Genomic DNA, 24,716 nt, shown 5'->3' with positions numbered 1-24,716 from the left:
GGTAACTGTTATGTAGTAACACGTTTGTTCTCCTGTCGAAGATTGAACATGGCGATTTCAGACTTACCTTAGTCCATGTAATTCAACAACACACAACACTTGATTTACCAGAAACCAGTCAGGAACCAGGCTCAACAGCACTTCCATTTATTTCACTCGTTTGAAACAAACTCATACAAATCTCAGAAAGTCTTTACATACTGTTTCCAACTTGAAGACCAATAGATGTACAAGGCAAAAGGCAAGATTGAAATAAAAAAAATACATAGGTTAAATGTTAATTAGTGGAAATGATTTACTGTACTGCGTTCAAAAACCACTGAGTGGGAACAATGTAATATAACTAGCATAATGCCAACAACAAACAATATTGTATTGACTTGATGATTTTGACCTCTTTACAATGTCATGCGATGACTGGAAGTGCAACATGTGAGAGAGGTCGACATCCACTGATGTGGAGAACTAACAGCTTTTCAAGTCGTAAAAATTAATATACTGAGAACTGGTTTTTAGTCTTCATCAGTCTCCACTTGGCCTAGTTTTTTACTCCTGTACTGTTTGTGACATTTCTTTTATATACCGTCATCTTGCATTGGCATATCCATCTCTACGTTTCTACACACTTACTTTACTCACCAGACTAAAGGACACAAACTCAAAGTGCTCACTGATGTTTGGTTCCCACATTTCCACAGACACTGAATTTACATCAGAACAAAAAAAAGGAACCTGTTACACTACTGCATTGCTTTTTTTTCCCTACTTCATACCAATAATGGAAACTCTGCTCTTCAACAATCACAAATGCTTGTTCAGAGATGTGAGGGGTAAAAAATGTTGAGAGCTGGAAACACTTATTTAATGCAGATAATCTATTATCTATGAATGCCCTAGTGAAGATAAAGCAAGAGTCGGCTGTGACAGGTTTTCAAAGTTCAAATAGGCTTTAATGGCCTTTACAAATGTTTTTTCTTGCATTTGGCAAGATTTCTATTGATATTTATTGCACTTTTATCATCAAAATCTCAGGATTTTAGTGATATCTCCATGTGGAGGAATAACATTCTTAAGTCGAAGAGAAAGCAAATAAGCTTATTTCCCAAAATGTCTAATGTCTAACTATTCCTTTTCTACTTTTGGCCAATATAGAAGGGAACAATGGCAGTAATTAGGTAAATTACATGGACATTACCTTCTCTGTGTCTTTCTGGGAGGATTTTACATTGGCGACAGCAAAGAACCCATCTCAGTCTCATAAGTGTGCATGCATTCACAAAATCACAATGGAAGTTGTTAATCTAAAAGGCAGAGAAGCATCTTTTCTGAACATCATGTCCATTCCACAAAGGGTTGGTTTTAATATTGTTGAATGGACTGAGTAGTAGAAATGAGAGCTGAGTTAATACATACAATGGATTCAAAAAAATGGAAAAAATACCACTCGTGTTCATAAAAATACCCACAGAACAAGCAAAATACACTCCTGGAGTATCTGTTTACATGAACAAGCTTACTGAGAAAAGGCTGGAGTGTTTGAGGCAGGCTGCAGAGACATGGGCCAGAGACCAGCTGGGGGAGGAGCAGGAGAGTCAGGGCCAGCCACTCACCTCTTTTTAGGTGCCTGAGTGGTGCGAGGCGGGGTGATTGGGCGTCCTGAATTCACCCCGCCGTACTGGTACTTTGCTTTTTTTTCTGACGGCTTCAGAATCTGGAAAACAGGATGATGGTAGCGATAAATACGTTGACACCACATAAATCAGGATTAATGTGCCGCTACAACAAATACTGAGCTGTGTACCTGAAAGGAGCACATAAGGGACTCATCCACACTCATCATGCCGCCTGCGTTGTCAAACTCCCCGCAATAGTTGGGGGCAGAAAACAGCGTCACCAGCTGTCTCTTGGCAAAGAACTCGTATCCGTCTTCTACAACCTGTAGGTAGAAGGATTAGAGCTGAAATTATTGGTGGATATGGAGAGAATTCTTTGGCAACAACCTTTATAACCAATTAATCATATTTTTAAGTAATTTCTAAGCAAAAACAAAAAAAATTGTACTGATATGTGAAAAAGAAGCAACAGGAGAATAGAGCTGCAGTATTATGGCTAAAATGATTTTACAGCATACTGTACTGTGAGGCTTTTGAGATATGACAGCTGGGAGTTTTTGTTATACTATTTCTACACAGGTACTATTTCTACACTGCCTCCTGGTAACATTACTGATAAAGTATTTAATTTACTGGATCTGGTTGTTTTTTCACAATTATTCATCCATCTTAGGGAAACATGCTGTGTTTCCCTGCCTGAACTGCCTTCACTTTTATGCTTTCATTGATGTACGTGTTAAAAACTTGCATTAATTTGTACAAGTCTGGAAACTGAGTCTTTTATCACATTATTAAATACATCAAACTGGAAAAAAAAATATTTATTTATTGATGTTCCTGTATGTGCTGCTAATGTATCTTTTAAAGTTCAAGGAATTTGTAAATTTATTTGCCTTTAAAAAATAAAGTTAAATTTTCCACAGTATCCTTTTGAATACAGTCGTAAATCACAAGGCAGCAGGAGTGTTACCTGATGTGCTCGGCAGATGAGATCCAGGTCGTGGCGGTTGAGGAACTTGCTGACAACGTCGGCCCCGAAGGTGAAGGAAACTCCCCGATCGTTCTCCCCCCATCCCTGGACGTCTTTGTCTGGGTCCGACCACAGGAGGTCACACAGCAAGCCTAGAACAGATCAGAGGCACTGGTAAGCCACAAACACACAGTGGTCAGAAATCAGTGCCTGATATAAACCAGTGTTTTCTGTTGGCACTCGATGACCAACTCCAGGTATCCCAATAACGCTGAAGCATCCAAACCAAAGGCTTCTTCAAACACAGTTTTTCTTGAATTTAAAAGTGTCATTTTCATATGGTGGGAAGACTACAAATTATAAATAACACCTTAAGATAGTGATATTTTGATTTTACTCATCTCTTACAATCAAGCAAGGCAGATGTATTACTATACTGCCTTTAACCATCTCATGCTTTTTTTGGAGACAGTATGTAAAGGATGGAATCAGCTGATCAAGACTATTCCGTTAGCAGAAACACAGAGAACAGCAGACCTGTATCTGGAACGTCAGTGGGTCTCATAATGCGTCGAATTTGTTCCATGGACTGTAGATCAGGTGAGAGCCCTGAGGAGAACAGGTGATCGTATTATAAGTGACACGAGCTACAGCAAATCTCCCATGCATCACAATGTACATAAAGAAAAAACATAAAATTTTCTTTTATTCATCCTAAAGCAAAATGACAATCTAGTTACCTCTAGATAATATGATGTGATGATAACATAACATTACAGTAAACATCTGTAGTACTTTTACAGACAATGTTATAGCAATATAGAAAAATTATAAAAAAATATTTTCTAATTATTCTCTTAAATGTTAAACCATTCAACATTGTTATTCCATAAAACATTACACCAATGCTGATAAATGTATAAAAGTAATGTCACATTTTAAACATTAGCTTTTTTTAAACCTATCCAGCAGCACACTGCTATAACATAGATAATACATCATATTATCTAGTAGTACATTGCTTAACAGAGATACTTCACAAACCTCCATGGCAGCAGAAGATCTTCTCATCAATAATCGCAGCAATGGGCAGGCAATTAAAACAGTCTGTGAACGTCTTCCAGAGCTTTATGTTGAACCTGCGCTTGCCTGAGGAAAAAATAAAGAAATGTGTCACAAAAAGAACAAATAAGACAAAGCTATTTTAAATGGGGAACTAAATAATCCTGGATTTCTATATTCAAAGTTGTGTTTTTTGTCATTTGTGAAAAATGACTTGGATGTGAAAGTAAGATTTGCCAAAAAGAAACTAAAGGCTATTAAAATATATCATGAGCTTCTCAGTTTTATAACTTAAGAAGAATTTTTAATATTTGCAGATGCTGACGGGGATCTCCTTCACCAAATGGAAAATTTAGGACTTCAAGGTGAATTATATGCACATGTTGCCAGTTCCCAACAAACAGGTGTGTTTTCCAATTTACACTCATCGTAGAAGCCGTAGATGCGATTGATGGAGGCACACTCGTGGTTCCCCCTGAGCAAGAAGAAGTTTTCTGGGTATTTGATCTTGTAGGCGAGCAGCAGGCAGATTGTCTCCAGAGACTGTTTCCCTCTGTCCACGTAATCCCCCAGGAACAGATAGTTGGCCTCTGGAGGGAAACCTCCATACTCGAATAGCCTCAGCAAGTCTGTGTACTGTCCATGGATATCACCTGGAATTGTATGTTCAGGTATTATGTTATACTGCATGTTTAATTGACATCAGAATTTCTATAATTAATGTAACACTTTGAAAAAACAGATGCCATGTTAATTGCTTTTAAACATATTTCATGATAGAAGTTTTATTTTTTAAGCTCCAGTGTATAAACTGTGTCCCTTTTGGATCAAAGTAGTGTAATAATATACCATAATCTATTTGGTGGAAACCTGCAAGCCAAGAACCTTAATACAGTAATTGTGTGTATTTGTACACTTGAAAAGACAAGTAAGCATTTTGCCCACAGTCAGTCAGTAAGTGGTAAGTACGTCATAAAGGAAAAAATATCTAAACTTTTAAAATTCTTACCACAGATTTTGAGTGGAGCCTCCAGTTCTAGCAGGATTGGCTGACTGAGGAAAATCTCTCTGGACTTGATGCAGAGCCCCCGCACCTCAGCCTCCGTCATCTGTACGATCTTCCCTGGACGACATCCTCTCACTGCAAGGCAAAAGTACAAAGAGGTCAGTACTCAGCATGTAATGACAGGTAAATTTTCTAACTGCAGGCTAAATCAGCACTATTCAGACCATACAAACAGTATAAAAAAATATATTCAAACATATAGCTAAGGTCTGTGTTCCAGCCAAAAATCAGCATTTTGAGCATTGCTCAACTGATCATAAAAGCAAGACCTGTTTCATACTGATGTTTGCAAACACCACTTCTGTTTTTAAGTTTTTGTCTACTCGACTCTACTTGTATTAAAATGCCTAGCAATTATTATGAGAGTGATAGCACGTTCCAATCGTGTTTTGTCTTTCAGCATTGGGGTTAGCTACCCTTTTGTTTACATTTGCATCACAGTGTGCCATTAAAGAGAGCTGACTCTTGCATTTGCTTTGCTACTGGCCAGACATGCCATTTACTCCAGTCAACACAGGTTGTTATGAACTGGCAAGTACAGAAATGAACAGCTTGTTGGCTCAGCTGGAAGTGTGTGAACGAGGAGGGTGGGGTCCAGGAAGGACACAGTCTAGAGGACAGCTTTATGTATAAAAAAAAAACAAAAAACAACAAGCTTGTTGAGTAATGTGTTAGCTCTGGCCATAAAGGCATGCTGCTTTTCTTTTAGATACTTCATTGAACAATTCATTTTCAAACTGTAAGAAGTTATAAAATAGATACATATTGTACTAGCAATAATAATAAATACAGATAAAAATACCAAAAAAAAAAGAATTACCTCTGCCAAAGAGGTTATGTTTTCACCCGTTTTCACCATTCTTCAATTTGCTTCTAACATGCTTGAAAGTGATGCCATAAAATATGTTTTGTTTAAAGGAACAAACTTTAGTGTCAACACTGAAAAAAAAATGGCTGGACATCAAGACATTAAAATAAAACTATCGAAAAGAAAAAAATTTATTAGAGTATGTAAATAAATAACACAAAAGAAACAAAAGAATAATTAAATAAATGAAGTTAATAAAAAAATAAAGCAATAAATTGTTAAATTAAAGGTAATTACATTTAAGCGCGATTCATTTGTAGAGTTGTACCTGTACAGATTCAGGTTTTAAATTCATACATTTCAGGGTTTTAAATGTCAATAGTTATGGAGGTTTCAATGATCTCCCACGTAAGGGGGTGTGTCCGGCCGAATTGCTAGCAACCTGCCACGCCAACGAGAACAGTAAATGTTACTTAGCAACCACAGCATTCCGCGATTCTTTCTCGTTTCATTGCATTCCGTCTTTAACAGAAGAGAAAACACTAACCTGTCCCTACTACTCGGATAGTTCAATTGTCATACCGTTACGTTACATCACTACTTAACGTAGTTAGCCCTCTTTCTCAGACACCAGATAGGGGATTTTTTTTTCACTCATCTCCCATTTTACGTGCGGTGACGAGACCATAGGTCGAGACTAACGTTAGCTAGCATTCCAACACAAACTGTGCTAGCTCCTACATAGTGTGACATCACAATAACGTTTACATTACTCCCGGAGCAGAGAGCTTTTAACGCGACGGTTAGCTTTACGGGTCGCTGGTGATCAACACAGATAGCTATGGATGCAAGATGGCAAAATTATTTTTAACATGTCGTAAAGTTACTGGTTACAAATAAGAACGTATAAGCCACTCATTCCATTGATAAAGCAACACAAGAAGACAAAATATCACAAAGCTCCTCTACCTTCCAGTAATCGAGAGATGAGGCTGTCAACGTTCAACTCGCTTTCCGCCATGTTTCTCATACTCGCGCAGGCAGGGCTGTGGGCAAAATTGGCCCTGATAGTTGACTTGTAGGCTCAAAGGATGCCAGCCTTCCCATGTACGCACACGGATGTTGATATTATGGACTATCCAGGTAAACAAGGGTGATGGAAAGTAGGCTTACATTTACAATTTTATAATTTTGTGGAAACTTGTTTCTTTTTTGTAATGATTCCATTTTCCTTACCCCCTACATTTAATTGTAAAAATTGTACTTTTTACTCATCTAGACTATTCGACACCTATAGTAAATTGTTACTTTTTTACTTTTAGATTTTAAATAGAAAACATAGGGTTAGGGTTAGGCAGCAGGAAACATTTGCATACTAGCACAGCCATGACCTGCTGTGAAAGGGGCCAGTTGAAAAAACTTGTTTTAGACACTTTTACGCCCACCAAAACCATCAAATATCCATTTAAATGTATGCTTCATGTAGAATATTTTTCAACAGTTCATCTAACATCATCAAAACAGCACTTTGCTTTGGTACCACATTTTTTGAACCAGCCTCCCCCCGTCTCTGATAGCTTCTGGGACTGACCTCCAAATATGATGATTAGGGTACTGTTTGAATGGGGCTTTTATTTAACATTAACTGTAACCCAAGAAACTAGTAGTTAGTAGTTAGTTTATGATATGCTTCTCGGCCTTGTAAATTGGGTTACCACTTTAGATTCTAAGCTAGTTAGTTAAACTTTTGCTCTTTTGATTTTGAGTTTCATGGCAGTACATCCAATAGTTGTTGAGAGATTAAGTTTAAAACCACAAATGTCAACCTCTTTATGGCACTGTTGGAAAAGTCAGGGAATCACCAAAATCCTTAGGATATATTATATGGAAACCTTTAATGTCTGTACAACTTTTTTGTCCAATCGTTCAAGTAGATGTTGAGATATTTCACTTGATAAGTGAAGACTGGTGGTGCCACTAAATGATATATCAGGGGATCAAGTCAGTGTATCAATTTTAAAGGCAATCAATCCAACACCTGTTGAGATATTTTAGTCTGAACCAGAATAGTAGACCAACCAACACTGCCACCACCACAGCAAAAGAAAAGAGAGGAAAAAGAAAAGGTTGCATAGATACTGTACAGTTTATGTAGATGGGAGCTTATCAGACAAGAGATAGAGCAGGACTCCCCTTTCGTTCAATGGATACACTATTGTTTCAAAAGTACATCAATGACTATGAAACTATGACTTGAATATTGTAGCAATTTTATTTTATCAATAAATAACAATGACTAAAGAGAAATGTACAAAATTTTTGGATTCACAGAGGTCAACCAATTACACATGGAATACTTCACAATTTCCGTGCAAAACAAAAAAGTACCATTTAGTAATATTTTTCAAACTAGCATTTAATCATTTGAGTGCCTGTTGTGCGAAAAGGTTACTTGTACTGCCAGTCCAACCAAGAATCTACATCCCAGTCTGCAGCTCTATGCAGGTTTTATTGTTCTGCTTTATTGGTCCTTGACCTGGATAATTTATTGCTGAGTTCAAATAAAATTGTGAACAGCTGCTCCCATCACACAGACAAGCTGACTGTTCACTGCTTGTCTAGCTTGAAACAACAGACAGTAAACAAGCAGCTGGTGAAGAAAGTCGAACATCTGGCAAAACAAACAGACCCTCTTACTTTTGTCAAGAACTGGTGGACCAAACCATGGCTACAGTGCTACTGAATACTGGACTTGCATCAACAGGTGGCAAGAAAAGGAAGACCCTAATGGCCTATCAATGTTGTTGTTTCTGCTGGGTGTTACTTCTGTAGGGCTTTCTGCCCTCTAGTGTTCAAAAATTGCCAGATGCAGCTTTAAGGCTTAAACATACTGTTGACAATAAGAATAACTGCATTAAAAATTAGTTCCCCTCATATTTTCTCCTCTATCTGTTTCTTCTCCACTTTTTTTCCAACATTTACTGCAGGAGAGAAGTAGCCAGGCGACAGTAATGCCAGCCAGTAAACTGACAATTCCCACAACCACTGGCACCCATATAGGTATGGAGGAGGGACACTTGGGCACAGGGATGGTTGTTGTAGGACTGGAGCTTGTGGTGGGGGTGGTGGTTCCTGGTGGAGTTTGGAGGCTGTTTATCTTAGTGAAGATGAAGGGACTGGCCTACGGGAAAGATAAAATAGTTAGAAATTTGAAAAATGTTTAACTTTATGAAAGAAAACATATGAAAGAATATAAATGATGAGTCAAATATTATATAGGCCCAAGGTGTTCAATATTAAATAAATATTATGAAATAAATAATCATATGGATAAAAATATACAAAATATATAACCAATAAATTTTTTTAAATCAAGCAGGGATTTATTAAATGTTATATCATCTTGCCTCTTTCATAATAATAGTTTATTTCAAATTATTCATTTAATTTATTAATTGAATTCAGCACATTGGGTCTCCATTAAAAGTAAGACAAATCTATTTTTAAAATTCAACATTGAACAACAAATGAATAGGTCTAGTTGAGTAATACTAGTTGTGAGAAGTTGTGAGCAGTGGAGTTTCACTCCTGACTACAGAAATCTCCACACATACCTCAGAGGGACAGTGAATCTTGGAGCGATCATATGTGAAGTTGTTGTAGGCCTGTTTCTTGCCTACAGGCTCCAACTGTTTAGACAGACAGATAAATTCTGTAAAACCAAAAACACTGGTCACTCTGCTTCAGTTTGGTCCACTATTGACTATTGCTCACCATGTTATTCCAGAGGGCAATGGCCATCTCAGCGTGTGATCGCTCACTGATGTGGAGACAGTCGAGAGAGAAGAAACTCGTGTCAGCCTCGCCCTTCTGTTGAAAAGATCAGATTTTCAGCTTGGTTACCTTTCATTATTTCTATGTGGATGCTTGTTTTGATACATTTGTGTCTATAACTTACTCCAATATTAGGGATAAAGGAATTGTGTAGAAATGGTTGAAGGACAACAGCAAAATCTCCTTTTCCGTCATAACGATCTCCAGAAATAAGATGCTGGAGCTCAGCCTAAGAAAAAATAGAAGAATGAAGAAATGAGAGGAATGACAAAAAGATCCCCATCTTTAAAATTTGGATATTTAGAAAAGCTTTTACCTGGTACTCGAGATTGACCCGTTTTATTTCTTCAAGTTCTGGGGAGTTTTCAGATGGGTTGATCACACAGGGGCAGCTGGTCCTGCAAAAAACAGATTCCCATTAATTCCCCATAAAGATGAGAACAGTAGTGAGGAGGTAAAGAGTAGTTACAACTGAACTGGCTGTAGGCCTTTCAATTAAGGTGAAAAATTGCAACTCCAAGGGTTTGGTTTAGTGCTTTGCCAGAGATGATTATCTGTCCCATCGACGACTGAAGCTTCTTATAAAGTTTTGTAAGTTGGAAATGAAAAAATTAAGGCTACGATATTTGCATTTTAAGTATAAAAACATCAAGACAAACTACAAACATCAAATCTATAAAATTTTATTTTATTTTATCACTTTACCAACCTATTTTTCCCGTGATCATAGCATCCCTCTATTAATCCAGGTAAAATTTCGTGAAAATTAATGCAGTGCAAAAGTCCCCTCTCTTCCTTCAAGATCCCTTTAAAATCATTTAAACACATTATAACTATAACTAAGGAAATGTACCGACATGTCACCAATGATGATCACGATCATGAGGATCATGCAGACTTTGTATATACTGCTATTGTACATGACGTAATAAAATAACGGAACAGAAAAACTATAGATTAATACTATAGATTAACTTTAGATTAATACAAAACAAACCTCTGCAGTAGAGTACAGCCCAGTGTGTTCTTCTTAACTGTTTTCAATGGGTAGATCTGCATGATCTCCACAACATTGACCAACAGCCTCGGTACCTAGAGATACAAAGAGATAAAAGACGAGGAACAGGCAGAAAAATATGATCCACATCTCTTCACAAAAACAGATTGGATTAGATTAGATTAATTTTTAATATTTTTTAAAATATAGCTCACCTCTTTGTAAAGCATGTCCAAGCTGAGCATAAGATTGTGACTGTAATTCTTGGGTGACAGATTATTCTGCGGAGATATGTATGGCATGTTTTTTATTGCAGTTCCATCACATAAAGAAATGTATGTATTTGTGAACAGTTCATGAATTTTAAGGGGCACTTACTTGGTCTATGCAATAATGGCAAAGATCATTTCCCCCTACAAATATTGTCACAAGTTTCCAGTCCTTTTCAAAATTCACCCCCTGTGTAACATTTATACAGAACATCAGCATTAAGATAGAAATGCTAATTGAGTCAGACATGGAGGGAATTACATAAATCACATAGAGTCTCACCTTATTTTCTCTCATGGCCTTGATGAGAGCTTGCACTTGTCCTGGGATCGCTCTGTAACAGAACAAATCCAAGCAGGAGGTGTTAGAGAAATAACAACAGGAGGTTCAAAAGTTTTACTCAGGTGGAGGAACTAAAAGAAACATGCACTCACGAGGTCTTAGCTCCAGGTGCAGCCATGTTGAAGCCCTTATATCTTGACCCCTGACCTTTAGAGAAGCCCTTTAGAGAGGGGTTGAACTTCTTCAAGATGTCTGAGGAGATAAAAAGGAGAAAGAGCCAACTTAGAAAGATTGCACTGCAGGTTTTTGCCACTCTAGGCTTCATCTGATCCAGTGACTACTAAGTGAAAGCCTGTGGCTCTAGTAGCTCCCAAATATGAATGTCAGATGTCTAAGAAACAGGCGCTGGGCCTTATGCAATAACAGTTTCATATTCTTATCTTAAACTCCTGCTCATACATGTTCCAAGTTATCAAACCCATCTTAACTGCTTTCTTAACTGTTTTCATTACCTGATCATTTGCAAAATGCAAAATGCATTGCTGATGGTTCATTTTAAGCCATAAACCCATATGGAGAGAGGCAGACTATCTGTACATTACACATACGACATACGACAGGTCTGGACACTTGTGAATTATATGAGGAATTATAAGAATAGTGGTGACTGCGACAATTATTGTTTAATCAATTCAAGATGATTCTGTTCTTATGAATGGTTCTTGCATGAGGCCAAATGTTTAGAAAAAACATTTTCAGGTTTAATATACCTCACAGATTTCCTGCATACTAAAATGAATGCTCTTCTGCAAACTACAGATGCACATTCCCAGCACTAGGTTGGAGAAATTGTTATTTCTGTCAGATATTATGTGTCAGACAGATTACTTTTTGGCAAACAAGCAGCAGAAACTCACTTGGTAGTGTTGTGACAGTGTCAAGAGTCTTATCCCCTCCGATGCTGCAAGAAAACCCCAGAAAACATTGGTGTGGTTTGTAAAATCCAACAGTTAATGTAACCTTTATTCACTGTACAGGCGTGTTTTACCTCCACGACACTCCTTTATATTCTTTATTGAGGTCAAACACATTCTTTGCTTTGGCACCAGTTCCTGCCTGTAAGCAGAGAGCGAACAAGCCACAGTGCAGTATGAAGACACAGAAAAATACTTAGTGCAGACAGTGAGACACAGACGAAGATAATTGGTACATCAAAGACCAAACAGCAGAACATAAAAGAGGTGACCATCTTTGGTGCGACCTATCTGGCTGATAACAAACTGATATGAGAGTTCATAGTTCAATGACATCAAATAACCGATATTAACAGGTTCACAGTTGGGGTTAAATGAAAATACATAATGATTACATGTCAAGCATGTATTGTGAATATAGAATATTTGTTTATTTACTCATTTAAAGTTGTGTGATTTCTAGTATGATCCTTACCGTTGAAGAGTCTCCCAGTGCTGCCACAACCATGATGTCTGCTGGTCTCAGCTTGTGAACTACAGATAAAAGAGATTCAACTCACTGACATTAGGACAAACCACCAACATCATCCCCGCACTATGTACTATTTAACACTTAACCAGCTCCTTTTCTTAGTATTTGGGGTGGAAAGAGCTGAAAGCAATTTGTGTGTGATTACAGCATCTCTTAAATCGTCTTGATGGCATACGTTTTTGTTTGTAGGAAATTGAGACAATGCAGGTGACAAATGGTGCACTTCATTTCAGCCCTTTTCACAGTGTCACTGGTGGTGTGCATTGTTGTATGCCACAGAGTCTTTATTTGTGTATTTCAGCTTGTTGTTTTTAGATAAAAGAGGATATCAAATCTCATCTCATATCGACTGTCTGCTGATAATGAAATGATGACTGTCGTCTCACCTGACATTGGCACAGTGTCAGATGGAACAAGGTCCACACAGGAGAAGTCACTTCCCCAGTTCTGGAGAAAAGGGAAATGAAGATAGAAATTGGCAATGAATAAATGAATCAATATTGCAAAGTTTCTTAAAATATGAGTTGGATTGAAAAATTAGTTTTGGGCTTATTTCTATCAGTTTGACAAAAACAGTGACAGTGAAACAGTGATGCTTGTCTGTTGTATGTTTTAGCCATGTGATAGAAAATGGATGAATAGATTAACTAAAGTGGCAATCCACAATATTCTATTTTCATTTTTCCTCTTGTCGTTATACATTATACATTTATTTTTACTAGATCACTTCCCAGCTGCTCAGATAGACATTATATGCTTACTGTAATAGGTCCAGGTGCTGGGGAGGGATCAGTATATATGTAGTTGCTGTTGTTATAGGTGCGAATATATGGCGAAGTCTGTGGAAAAAGAGAAGAACCTCCATTATATCACAGCAGTCAGCAACTATACAGCTTCAAAATATAGAAAGATGATGTAAATTCAAGTAAAAACAGTCCATTGACGGTATTTTGTTTCTTCAAAGTCACAGCATTAGGGAAACTAAGAGACATTATACCATTTAAAACCACATTCAATATTCATAGCAGTGATTCTCCATATAGTTACCTTGGTAGGACATTTCAGGTCAATGTCTGCAGTAAAATTCTGTTGTGACGTCTTCTTGCCCAGAGGTTCCAGCTGGGAAAACACGAGTCAGAGTGCTAGCTGAGTATAATTCAGCAATTTAACTGTAATTGTCACATACGCCATTTTGTCAGATCTTTGACTAAGTTAATTTAGTTTTCCTGTGCTCGGTTTACTGCTAACCAAGCAAGCCATTATACTAACTGTCTGAAGCTAATGTGATTCTAACACAACATTCTAGCTAAGTGTCAATTTACTACTTATCTAGCTGTTCTGGATTTTACTCTTAGTCTTTTACTTTTTTTCATACTGTCAGATGCTCACCATGTTGTTCCAGAGGGAGCGAGCCATCAGCGTCTGGGCCTTCTGGCTGAGATGGAAGCAGTCAGCACTGAAGAAGGAGCGATCAGGGCGGCCATCCTGTGGAACAGGTAAAATAAATATATGAACCTTGAGGACTAGGGTAACTATTTCTTATCAGTCAGAACAGTAAAATATATCTCTTGCAATAAAAAGTCAGAACTCGGGATTTCAAATATCACGTGTTAAATGAATAAGTCAACATGATGGGATAAATGCTTATTTGCTTTCTTGTGGACAGTTAGATGAGAAGATCAAAACCACTTTCATGTCTAAATATTAAGCTGTGCAGCCGGCTTCTGGTTAGTTTAACTCCAAGTCTAGAAACACTGCTGCCACATCACTTCCCGTATTTGCTGTTGGTCTTGACAGTGCCTAAATTTTCTAGCACTGTTTAAGAATTGCTAGAACAATAGGCACAATGTATCCTCATTGATTTTAGATGCATTGACGCAACACCAAATATTTTTGTGCTGTTAATTCAGTGAATTTAAATTCTGAAAACTATTAAATGCCTAAAATAGTTTTACGTGCTGTATGCGTACATGCTGTACCCTGTGATGATTCTGGTGATAATCCTCCGGTTATGGGATAAGGTGGCTGATGGCACAGGTTGCCATAGAGCCAGTGTAGTGCACAAGTAAAAGACTGTGTAGAGTTCTCACTGTTACTGACCGGCAGTGTGGGGACAACGACTTCTCTGAAGAAAGGCTGTATGACCACGGTGAAGTCTGAGCGTTTGTCATACTGGCCTGACTCCACAAGCTCATGCAGTAAACGCTTAAAGAAAGGAAAGAGAAAGTGTCAGTGCCTGATGGTGAACTGGACTGTTACCTTACCAATCAAAGCACAGTTTCTTCTGTCTGTCCTACCTGATAACCTCTGTTGATGTCCTCCACCATTTGAAGAGCTTTAGAGTTGGCCTTTGGCAAGATAACGCAAGGACACAGAATACTAAAAACGGAGAGATAACGTGGTATTAAATCACTGTTTATGATTATTTATCAGATGATAACTGGGGTAACTTGGAGTTATGACGGGAGCACATTAGCTGGATTCAATGGCCCAGAGAGAACAGTGATACTCACTTCACCAGCCAGGTTGGGCATTTCAATGAAGCATCTATGTGCATTTGTCTCAGGGGAGTAATATGGAGAGGCTCTATTAAGTTTACCAGAGCTCGAGGCACCTGACAGGGACAAGCTCAGTTAATGCTTACAAATAATCAACCAGACCAACATATATCTGTTGTAGCAGCGTGTCCACAGCATGAAGTCTGTGTCATTCATTTTACCTCTTTGTGTAGATAATCCAGGCTTTCACGAACATTACGAATATAATTCTCTACAGAATAGAAGAGCTGTAACGAAAATGAAATGTTTTCATGTTTTGTTTTCTTTCAAGTGTTTCTGAATACTCTAAAAATAACGTGTGAATTATTACTCAGTATTAGTATAGGCTACTCACAGAGTTGTAGCAGTGGTCACAGATGTCATTCCCTCCAATGAAAAGAGTGATCACCTTCCAGTCTGATTCAAAATTGATTCTCTGCACAAGAAAGACAAATGTCAGGGAGTGTTAGAAGTGTTTAGTTATTTTACAAGGCAGATTTTAGACATATAGTATATGTGTGTCTCTTAGATTTCCTAAATTTTGAAGAAGCAGGAATTGTAAGGCCATTTTCACCGTCAAAATCAGATGTAACATATGCAAGTACAAAAGGATTTTATAGTGGAGTAGGCGATTTAAAAAATAAGTAAAGAATAAACGTCTATAAACTTACAGAGTCGCTCTTCATCCTTTCCACCAGGGCTCGCACCTGTGATGGTAAGTCCCTAAAACACAGACAAAATGGAACATAATGAAATGGCAGAGATTTTACTCAGGCAATTAAAAGCACATTTATTTCAAGAATCTACTGTCCTTTCAGATATATACAGTATATATATATACTAATATATTTAGGTATGTATTTATTTAGTTTTCTTTTCCTTTTAAAAATCAAAAAATATACACTTTATAAAGATTTTAAGATTCCTAATAACTCTGATGTGTGTCGCTAAGTTCTGAGCATAAGTTTGCTTAACTCTTACAACATGAAGCAGGAATTTTGTGGTTAAAAACTAGAAAGAAGCTACTGAAACTCACTTGCTTTTGGCTCCTGCTACAGCCTGGTTGAGGAAAGCCTCAGGAGTGTGTTGTTTGCCCGTACCAACAGAGTAGCCCGTCAGGTTGTGATTAAAATGCTTCAAGATGTCTGTTAAAACAAAAACGGGTACAGTTAGATAATGATGACAATGAAGTGTTTTGTGTTCAAGTGTCAACATTTACCTCACAGCAACAAAAGCAGAATCTAACAAGCTGTTTTCATTTGATTATATACAGTAAGTTATGATGAATGAGACTCACTGGGCAGAGTGGTGACAGTGGTGAGGTTTTCATCTCCACCAATACTGGGGAAAATAACATGTTTAAATTACTTTCTAACGAAGTTTGATGGCTGCAGTGCCACATTAATGCCAACACTGCAAGAGGTTCAATATCAGCAGTATTCAGCAATGTTTTGTGATGGTTGTGTTGTATTGAACTCACCTCCAGGATAAACCTCTGTACTGACGCAGGACGTCCAGGATGTTGTTTTGGCTGGATGCAATACCGTTCCCTGCCTGACAGATAGAAAAGGACAGTGTTGTAGTAACATGATGATACAGTGCCCTAGAAGTATCAGACTATTTATAAATATTAAAAATATGATTGTCATTGCTCATTGTCTAATTGTCCACTGAGATCTTCAGATCTTTGGACTGTTCACAGCAGAGGCAAAGTCTCAAGTTTTGCAATTAATGCTGACAATTTTTGTTATTGATTAATGCACTCATTATTCTTGCCAGTCAATCAAATAAAGTTCTGGTTTAATAGATGAATAGTTGAATAAATGTATCCAACATTATCCACTTCAATTTACTCATTTTAGATTATATGGCGTGTTCTAACCTTTATTTAATTCTTGATATCTATTCATCTAAAAAAAAAAAAAAAGAAAGACAAAGTGACTCACTGTTAGAGAGTCTCCCACAGCAGCCACGACTTTGATATCTGCAGGTCTGAGTTCATGGACTGGGAAAATAAAAAGGACATCTCAGATAATAATAATAATAATAATAATAATAATATCAGCTCCAGACTTAATTTATTAAGTAACACATCACAGTCAGAGCAACTATACAACAATATTACACTTAGATTACATGTAAATTGCCTATAATGATATAGTTAGACATATAGAAATACTGTATAGTAGGTTTAAAGTATCGTAAAGTAGTGTCTTTTATCATAAAATGTGACAGTTAATGTAACTTTTAAACAGAGGTAGGTACAGGAGATTGGGCAGATCAATACTGAACATTAAGGAGATAAATGTAAAGACAGGTGACAAAATCAAAGGAAAACCATTATAAAGTGTCATTGATTATGAATTGGATTTGGTACAGTATCAAATCAATTGTTGATGGGGGAGACCTTAGTTTTGTATTTTCATGTGCTCATGTTTGATAATGTGTCTTGTATACTGATATTTGAAGGAAATTCAACATGCAGGTGTTGTAACATAAAGCCTGTAAAACTATAGAGCCTGATAAATGGCTGGTAAATTAGTGTAAACCACATTACCTGAGGTGGGTACGGAGTCTGAGGGGCTGAAGTCCTCACAGGGCATCTCTGTTCCTGTAAACTGAGCGGACACACAGAGCACATCCACAGTCAGGACTAAACAGGAGGCAAACAAAGCTGCTACAGCCTCCATTTGGCTCGACACCAGACAATACTCACTGGGTGAAGGAGAGGAGAAACATCACTGTGGTGATATGATGGCGAGTTTCCCTCTGTCCTCAAGAAGGGTCGGCCCTTGGGGAGGGACAGAGATAAGCGGGGAGAGAGGGAGGAGAAAGAGAAAGTGGTGTTATTTTTCAACTAGTATGTTTAATACACGCACACTGACAAGCTGACTTATCTGCATGTGTGTGTGTGTGTGTGTGTTTGTATGTTGGGGGGGGGGGGGGGGGGGGTTAGCACAGTTTCTCACCTCTGTTGGACACGGCAATGCAATGATCTTTCCATTGTCCTCTGTGTTTTCTTGGCCAACTGTGGGCTGTAGCTGAAAGACAGAAAAACTCATTGTCACAGAGAGAACAATGACTCATGTATGTGCGTGTCTGTATATACAATATGTCCGTATAACAGAGAGAGAAGGAGATTGCCTTGGGCCTCACCAGGTTTTTCCACATCTGCACAATTATTTCATCAGTTTGCTGCGTGGCTTCTGACTCAGAGAGAGGCTTCCCATTCTGTTAAGAAGGAAAACATTAACAACATTGTGCTGTATACAAAAAAGAACATCTTCAGTTCCTGCAGTGAGATAACCAGGAATCTGTTTTCTGCTCACAGGAGGTTCATACTGTGTAAGTCCGATAAAGGTCCCACATCTTCCAGCCTGGCTTTTAATTTACTGTGCATGACCCCAAAGTGCTGTTTGTTCTAGTTTACCCAGTCTTTTAAAAATGGACCTTTAGCTTTCCTGTTGGCCTTTTTCACAGAAGACATTTTGACATGTCACAGGAGGAAAGGCTCTGGTTTAAATGATAAGCTGCTTCATTTTCAGGTCTTGTTCATGCTGGTTCACTGTAGAATCTTTTCCTACTACGCAACCCTTTCTCCTTCAAGTTACGTTTCTATATAACTAAGCTGCAACAGCAAGTATGTTTTGTAGGAAACATAATTGGGACCGGATCACCATGACAACTCGTGCTATGAAAAAAATATTCTGGAAGCTGTCATCATTCTCACCATGGCGATCTCTCCTTTAATGGACATAGATCAGGAGCCAAGGGTATTACAGAAACAAACCATCTACGCAGGACCTTCAAAACCTTGACTCAGGCATATTCACATTTACAATGTGGCAACACTTATTTTCCATAAGTTTCCACCATAGCATTGATGGAAAATCACTGACTTCTGAGTCCACTGCAAAAAATGGCCCAGATTGCTCCTTGCTTCAGTACCACTGAGGATTTAGGGATGCAAAATGGTGCAGATGAGAGGAAGGAAAGACTGAGGGTGAAGTGATGGTATCAGCTGAATGTAACTCACAGCGACAGATGACAGGTCTGTGATGAAAGGTTCGTCCTGCAGAGTGACAGTGAAGTCGTCCCTGTCACCGTACCAGTGTTTCTTTACCATGAGCTCATCCAAGGACTCCTGGTCAGTGAAAAGGAGTTTGAGAAGAAAAGAGGTCAGGGATAGACTAGTTTGTACTCCACCACCACTGGTCATAAAGTTCACAGCAGCAAAAGTATTCAAAGGGCTGAATGTACCCAACTACATTCTGTACATGTATTTGAGGATGGATAATGGACAAACCTGCAGAGACTGAGTCAGCGTGGCCCTCAAAAGTCTGACTTCTCCGTCCCTGTTTGTTTCCATGCATGGGCACGTCCTGTCAGGAAAAACAGATTTGCTATCTTTACTTTACAGTGAGAGATTTGAATGACGAGTAATGTGAAAGAGGTCAACAACAGAACACTACAGCTGCGGCCTCATAATGCACGTCAAATCTCTGTTAAAATGTCATTTGTTAAGTGTAACATTATCTCCCATAAAAGATGGAATAAACATAAGAATGTGCAAATCAAAACTAAAGATAACAGGAAAAAAAAATGCGTTGCTCTTGGTACAGAATCATGATGAATTGTTGTGTCTGTTGATATAGAAATATAATAATATATATAAGTGTCACATTTGCATATGTTTATGTGTAAAAGTTAATAATGTACATTGATACATTATATTAGATAGATCTCATTTTAGTCAGATGTTATGCTACTTTTAGACATCTAAATCCAAACATGTTTTACATGTGATGAGGCTGTGAAATGACATTTCAAATCTTATTTTGAGTTTAATCTCCCTTCTCTCTTATTATTTACTGTCAAAGGACAAATTACAGTAGCTGGACCAGTTTGCCCCTGAAGTGTTTGTATAAAACAGCAATTATTTTGAAATATGAACTTACTTGTGCTGGAAAGCATCGTGCTCTCCGTCCCACAATGCAACACTGACAATGGCCCGCTTTAGCTGCAGCACAGAGATGTGAAACAAACATGTAGAATGTGTTAGTATACTGCAAAAACAGTGATAGTGAAAGACTGAAAATACTGTGTATGATGTGAAATATACCTGAGAGTGCAGCAACTGCAGAGCATCATCCACCTCTTCAACCACTGCCTGGATAACAGAATGAACCTGCACACAAACACATAGGACTGAGGCTGAAATAACCTTTTTGTTAATCTCCCAAATAGCAGTGTTTCAGGACACGCTTGTTTTTCTTACTCCTGGCACAAATAACCAAACGTCTCCACAGGCAGACGCTAAAAAAAACTTGAGCTCTGTAAGTTCAGAGTTTAAAGAAACAGAAACACAAGTGATTTTGGCTCTTGGCTTTGAGACTAAGGATTTTGTGTATCTTTTTTACTATGTAATATCTGTATCTATTGACAGTAATTTTGTAGCATCATAATAATATTTATTTTACCTGCTGCTCCTTGCATCCACAGAGCCGATCCACCTGAACAAAGAGAAGCACCAGCTTCCAGTCTCTATCCACATCAGTGACCTGGAGGGGGAAAAATAACATCAACCACTTCAGAGCTGTTTATTTTCCAGGTCTGTAATATCTGATTTATTTTCTCTTCATTTTCTGTTTGTTTCCTTGGTAGACCTCTGTAATTTGGCACTAATTATTAGGAGGTTAAAGAGTGTTCTTTTAGTAGTTCACTGGGAAATTATTTAGAAGTTACAGAGCTGTAAAATTAAGTTATCAAGCTGTTTAAAACAAAAAAGTGAATTAAGAGAATAATTGATGGTTCTTTTGCATCACTCTCAAACATAATACTGCATATGCTATTTATTTTTGCAATTAATAAGCTATTTGAGATAAGTTCAAACACAGAGGTATATATAAAAGTGTCAGATGAAACGAAAGAGGCAGCCCTAAAATTATAAATATCCCTTAAGATGAAACACTAACGCGCCTACCTGATTGTTCTGAAGATAGCGGGAGACTTCCTTTGCCTGCTCCACCAGTGTGCTAAGAATAGAAAGCAACATGGAGGGGAAAAAAAATAAAATCAATGGAAGCAGTCAGAGTCTATGGGCAGCAGAGTGTGTTCATGTCAGAAAGTTCTGTCTGTACCTTTGTTGAACAAAGTGAGGGGCGTACAAGTTTGATTCATCTGACTGAGGACTGACGAGTGCAGGGTTGAACAGGGTCATCAGCTCTGACAGACGGAGTAAAAGACAAGTTAAACTCAGACCTTATTTTCCCACGTGGTTTTGGTGTAAACATCTTTGCCTTTGTACTGTTGGTTCCATAAGACAGTTAGAATTTACTAACTTGGGCTACAGGAAATGTGACAGATATTTTTCACTATTTCATTACATTTCATAGACCTAGGAATTAATTAAATAATCCATAAAATAAGCAGCAGATTAATCAACAATGGTAATAACTGTTAGTTGCAGCCCTAACAAGTTGGATTAGACCATGAAAATAGTGTCTTTGTGAGCTTCATAACAATTTGCTGGTCATCAAAGCTTGCAAATAATAGCAAAATCCAGATGCTTTTCAAAAGCATTAGATATATATTAATTCACTTTAAGCCACCACATAGTTGGTCGATAAACGAAACCACGATTTGACAATGGAATCCAGTAAATATCGAGATTCCGAATTCCTTTGAAAAGACAGCACACCACAGGCCTGGTGTGTGAGGAAAGTGTATTGGGGTTCATTGTTTCATATTATCACAGTCAGTTGAGATATCAGTGTAGTAAAGATAGCGCACAGTAGTGTAATAGAAGCTCATATCAACCTCTTTAGATGAATTACTCTGTTTATTGAGACTCTAGGCCAATTCTAGTCAAAGTTAACTTTTTATACCAACGAAGACACTGGAGTTTTTCCTTCAAGCCTGTTGGAACGCAGCGGGAAAAAAATAAGAGGACACGCGAGGAATGTGTGGACATCCCAAGAGTGCAGTAACGAACTTTTAGAAAGAAGTTAAGCAAGTGAATAAAGAAACGTTTGTCTTAAAGCCTTGTGAACCCTACAAAGAACAAAATAAAAGTTTGAAATTTTACCTCTGAGTCTTGATACCACTTTGGACAGCTCAGTGCTGCAGGACAAGATAAAAAAAAAACACACAGTGTGATTGTGTTTCTGCACTGTGAAGCAGCATGGTTGAAGCTGACTGCTGATGATGTGCTTACCTGTGCATGTGAAGTCCAATAGAGGATAGCACAGCCACATCTGAGGGCCTCACACTGTGAACTGGAGAGAGAGAGAGAAAAAAAGGCTTTTGTCAAAAATGTAGTCATTTTTATCCATAGTCGTGTTTCCTTTACTGTGAGCGTCTCTGTGAGCTCGTAGCCATTAACGTAAATCGGGTCTCTATCTGACTCACCAGTTGAAGGAGGTGGCTGAGAAGGAAACATCTCAGTGCAGGGCAGTCCAGTTACTGAGACCATGAGGAGACACAAACAAACAGTGAACTAATAAATTAGTAAGAGTGGATCGCATGTAAAGCTCAATGTAGACAAACTAATGGTATCTCAAAACATATTTTTCCTCATGTGTTTTAGCGTATTGTGCTTCTTCATCCTCAAAAACCACCGTTAGTTACAAGTTCACAGCACAATTTTTGACCCTTTGAACAGTTCCAGAGGTGACAGTCAAATGTAAAATCAAAAAAACTGCAGCACTGACAAACGAGAATTAAATTAAAGAGACCTGTTGTCCATGTGAGCCCCAGCAGTGTGACGAGAACCAGCTGTGGAAGCATCTTTTCTCTGATTTTGTCCGATTTTGTCATCAAGGTTCGTTTCTGCAGCCGCTCTTCCTTCCTCTCTGCCCTCTCTGTTCGACAGTCAATCGTCTTTCCTCGTCATTATCAGTTATACCTGGCCAGTAAACTATACACATCATAAATATGCACAGAGGGGAGGGACTGGTCTATTTGTCCAAAGGACACAGCAGCAAGGTTTTATAATGAAACAATGACACTGATAAGATCATAATGAAGGGTACCTGTAATAATAAGTGAGAGTGAACTCCAGGCATTTCTGTGCTTCTGTTTATAGACTGTCAGAAGGTTTTTGCAAAAATTTTTTCACTTACAATTAATTTGGTTAAAATGAATTTGAACAACTATAAATATCATAAACTGTTCCTTCTCTTTTTTAATATTCACATTTTGAAATAAGAGGCTGCTTCTGTTTTAGCTCCATGGATGCGTAAAAACTTGAGACTCATTATCTCAGAGCCATTCTGAAGTAGGACGAATCAAATGCAGATTGAAAGTGATTGAAGATTGTAAGTTTCATATTTTTCATATTCAGAAAGAATTCATTAACAAACAAAAAGGCAGCAATTACAAGTTTCAGTTGCTTTCATCTGTAACTTTGAAATGTTAGCAGCATTAATTAATCGAGTAAACTATCACTGTTGGCTGAATAAATAGTTTGACAGACGATTTCTAAAACAATATTAAAGCTTCTTATGTTTTGATTCTCTTTTCTGACAATTTCTCCCTGTATCAGTTACTCAGTTGGAGAGTGACAGCAGGTTCTAATCCTTTCTTGTATGCTTGGATTGTGCCTCAAAGTTTATGATTATATTAAGCAACAGACTGGTGTAACATTATATAAACTTGTAATTCACCTCAATTCTTCAATTCCAGTGACGTCTTATTCAGTATACTGTATTATGAAATGCAGTAATCTTTACTCAGTGTAGGGCGAGAGTAAGATGATTAGCTTAGTTTAGCACAAATACTGGAAACAGAGGGAAGCAGAACCTCTAATGCTCATTGTAACACATTATACCTACAGTGTTCAATCTGATGAAAAACTAAAGTGTAAAAACAGAAACTTCTTAAATTTTCTGCTGGTCGCCTGTCAACCTCACGGTGACGAGGAGGCTCCAGGAAGTCTCTTTAGAGCTGCTGCTGTCTCGTAGGTTGATTTTGTTGCCTTTGGACAGAACCAGAATATGTTTCCCCTGTTTCCTGCATTACTCAAAATTGTCAAACTATTCCTTTACTACCTTATACATGAGTCCTTGACATGTTGAGTTGACCTCTCACAATATAAAGCCAGGAATCACGCCACTTTGTCAACTGAATGCATGGTTATCTGTGTGACAGGGCAAAGCACCGCAGGTGCAAGGGAGAAAAGATTATCTTGGTTATTAGCACAATAAGTTAACGCTATCTTTATCTTTACAATTTATGGGTAAGGCGAAGAAAAATATCAGTTTTCCCTCAAACCATGCTCCTGGTTGGCTTCCCATTAAATCTATGATCAGTCTGTGTTGCATAAATGTGGAATAAATTGACTGAATTTTGTTAACTTAACTAAACTTACATTTGACTTGTTGTCTGAACAAGAGCAGTGGCAAGATTAAAAAGTTTTAGGGTGTAATGTAACGTTGAGAACAGTGTGCATATATGTGTATTAATGTCCATTTAATATTTGGAAAAAAGATGGAAACTTGTATATACTTTTTTGTCTTTTAAATCTTGCTGCTCATGAAGAATTATTAAAAATCCATATTATGTCATCACTACGACACAGCTAAAGAAATGAGATGCTTCAGTGTTATAAACCTTATCACTTATCTCTCCGCTGATAAGAGCGGTGAGGGTCTTTCTTAACAGAGACGTTAAGAAAACAACTAACCAGATGTTTACTACTGTCCTTATTCTCATGGACGACATTAATGCTAGTTCTCATCCTGTCAGCAGTGCTGTGTTCTAACACTTGGA

At 37.8% G+C, this 24,716-nt stretch overlaps 2 protein-coding genes across 2 annotated transcripts; both read right to left on the bottom strand.

The window, feature by feature from the left end:
* Positions 1–131: 131 nt before the first annotated feature.
* Positions 132–6,555, bottom strand: LOC111235970 (serine/threonine-protein phosphatase PP1-beta catalytic subunit-like). Its single transcript, XM_022764549.1, has 8 exons — positions 6,489–6,555; positions 4,655–4,786; positions 4,068–4,298; positions 3,628–3,732; positions 3,121–3,192; positions 2,584–2,735; positions 1,802–1,936; positions 132–1,711 (listed from the first exon to the last, which is right to left on the bottom strand). Exons 1-8 carry the CDS (start codon positions 6,547–6,549, stop codon positions 1,607–1,609), a joined length of 993 nt encoding a protein of 330 aa, XP_022620270.1. The 5' UTR covers positions 6,550–6,555; the 3' UTR covers positions 132–1,606.
* A 1,878-nt stretch (positions 6,556–8,433) lies between these two features.
* LOC111216413 (phospholipase B1, membrane-associated-like) lies at positions 8,434–22,733 on the bottom strand. Its single transcript, XM_022737938.1, is given in 42 exon segments — positions 8,434–8,700; positions 9,134–9,208; positions 9,294–9,389; positions 9,478–9,582; positions 9,670–9,751; positions 10,351–10,445; positions 10,566–10,631; positions 10,729–10,809; positions 10,903–10,954; positions 11,055–11,154; positions 11,820–11,863; positions 11,951–12,018; positions 12,352–12,410; positions 12,795–12,855; positions 13,170–13,247; positions 13,456–13,527; positions 13,798–13,893; positions 14,509–14,613; positions 14,706–14,787; positions 14,922–15,022; positions 15,128–15,193; positions 15,301–15,381; positions 15,617–15,668; positions 15,982–16,090; positions 16,243–16,316; positions 16,360–16,499; positions 16,892–16,950; positions 17,503–17,563; positions 17,662–17,736; positions 17,915–17,986; positions 18,102–18,176; positions 18,982–19,089; positions 19,252–19,327; positions 19,904–19,965; positions 20,068–20,133; positions 20,426–20,506; positions 20,929–20,980; positions 21,086–21,170; positions 22,033–22,067; positions 22,162–22,222; positions 22,356–22,409; positions 22,682–22,733. Coding segments are annotated over 42 exon segments (3,381 nt in total).
* Positions 22,734–24,716: the final 1,983 nt, after the last annotated feature.

Source organism: Seriola dumerili, unplaced genomic scaffold (assembly GCF_002260705.1).
Source record: "Seriola dumerili isolate Sdu_G_001 unplaced genomic scaffold, Sdu_1.0 BDQW01000025.1, whole genome shotgun sequence".
Classification (NCBI taxonomy): Eukaryota; Metazoa; Chordata; class Actinopteri; order Carangiformes; family Carangidae; genus Seriola; species Seriola dumerili.
The sequence above is the reverse complement of the archived record's forward strand: the minus strand, read 5'-3'. Positions and strand labels throughout refer to the sequence as shown.

Bases quoted from the DNA above. Each gene is read 5' to 3' on its own strand.
- LOC111235970 (XM_022764549.1), bottom strand. From the start codon at position 6,549: ATGAGAAACATGGCGGAAAGCGAGTTGAACGTTGACAGCCTCATCTCT. The intron at 4,787-6,488 runs GTAGAGGAGCTT...TTTGCCTTGCAG, and splicing joins CATCTCTCGATTACTGGAAG to TGAGAGGATGTCGTCCAGGG. The intron at 1,712-1,801 runs GTACACAGCTCA...CCTGTTTTCCAG, and splicing joins CCCTTATGTGCTCCTTTCAG to ATTCTGAAGCCGTCAGAAAA.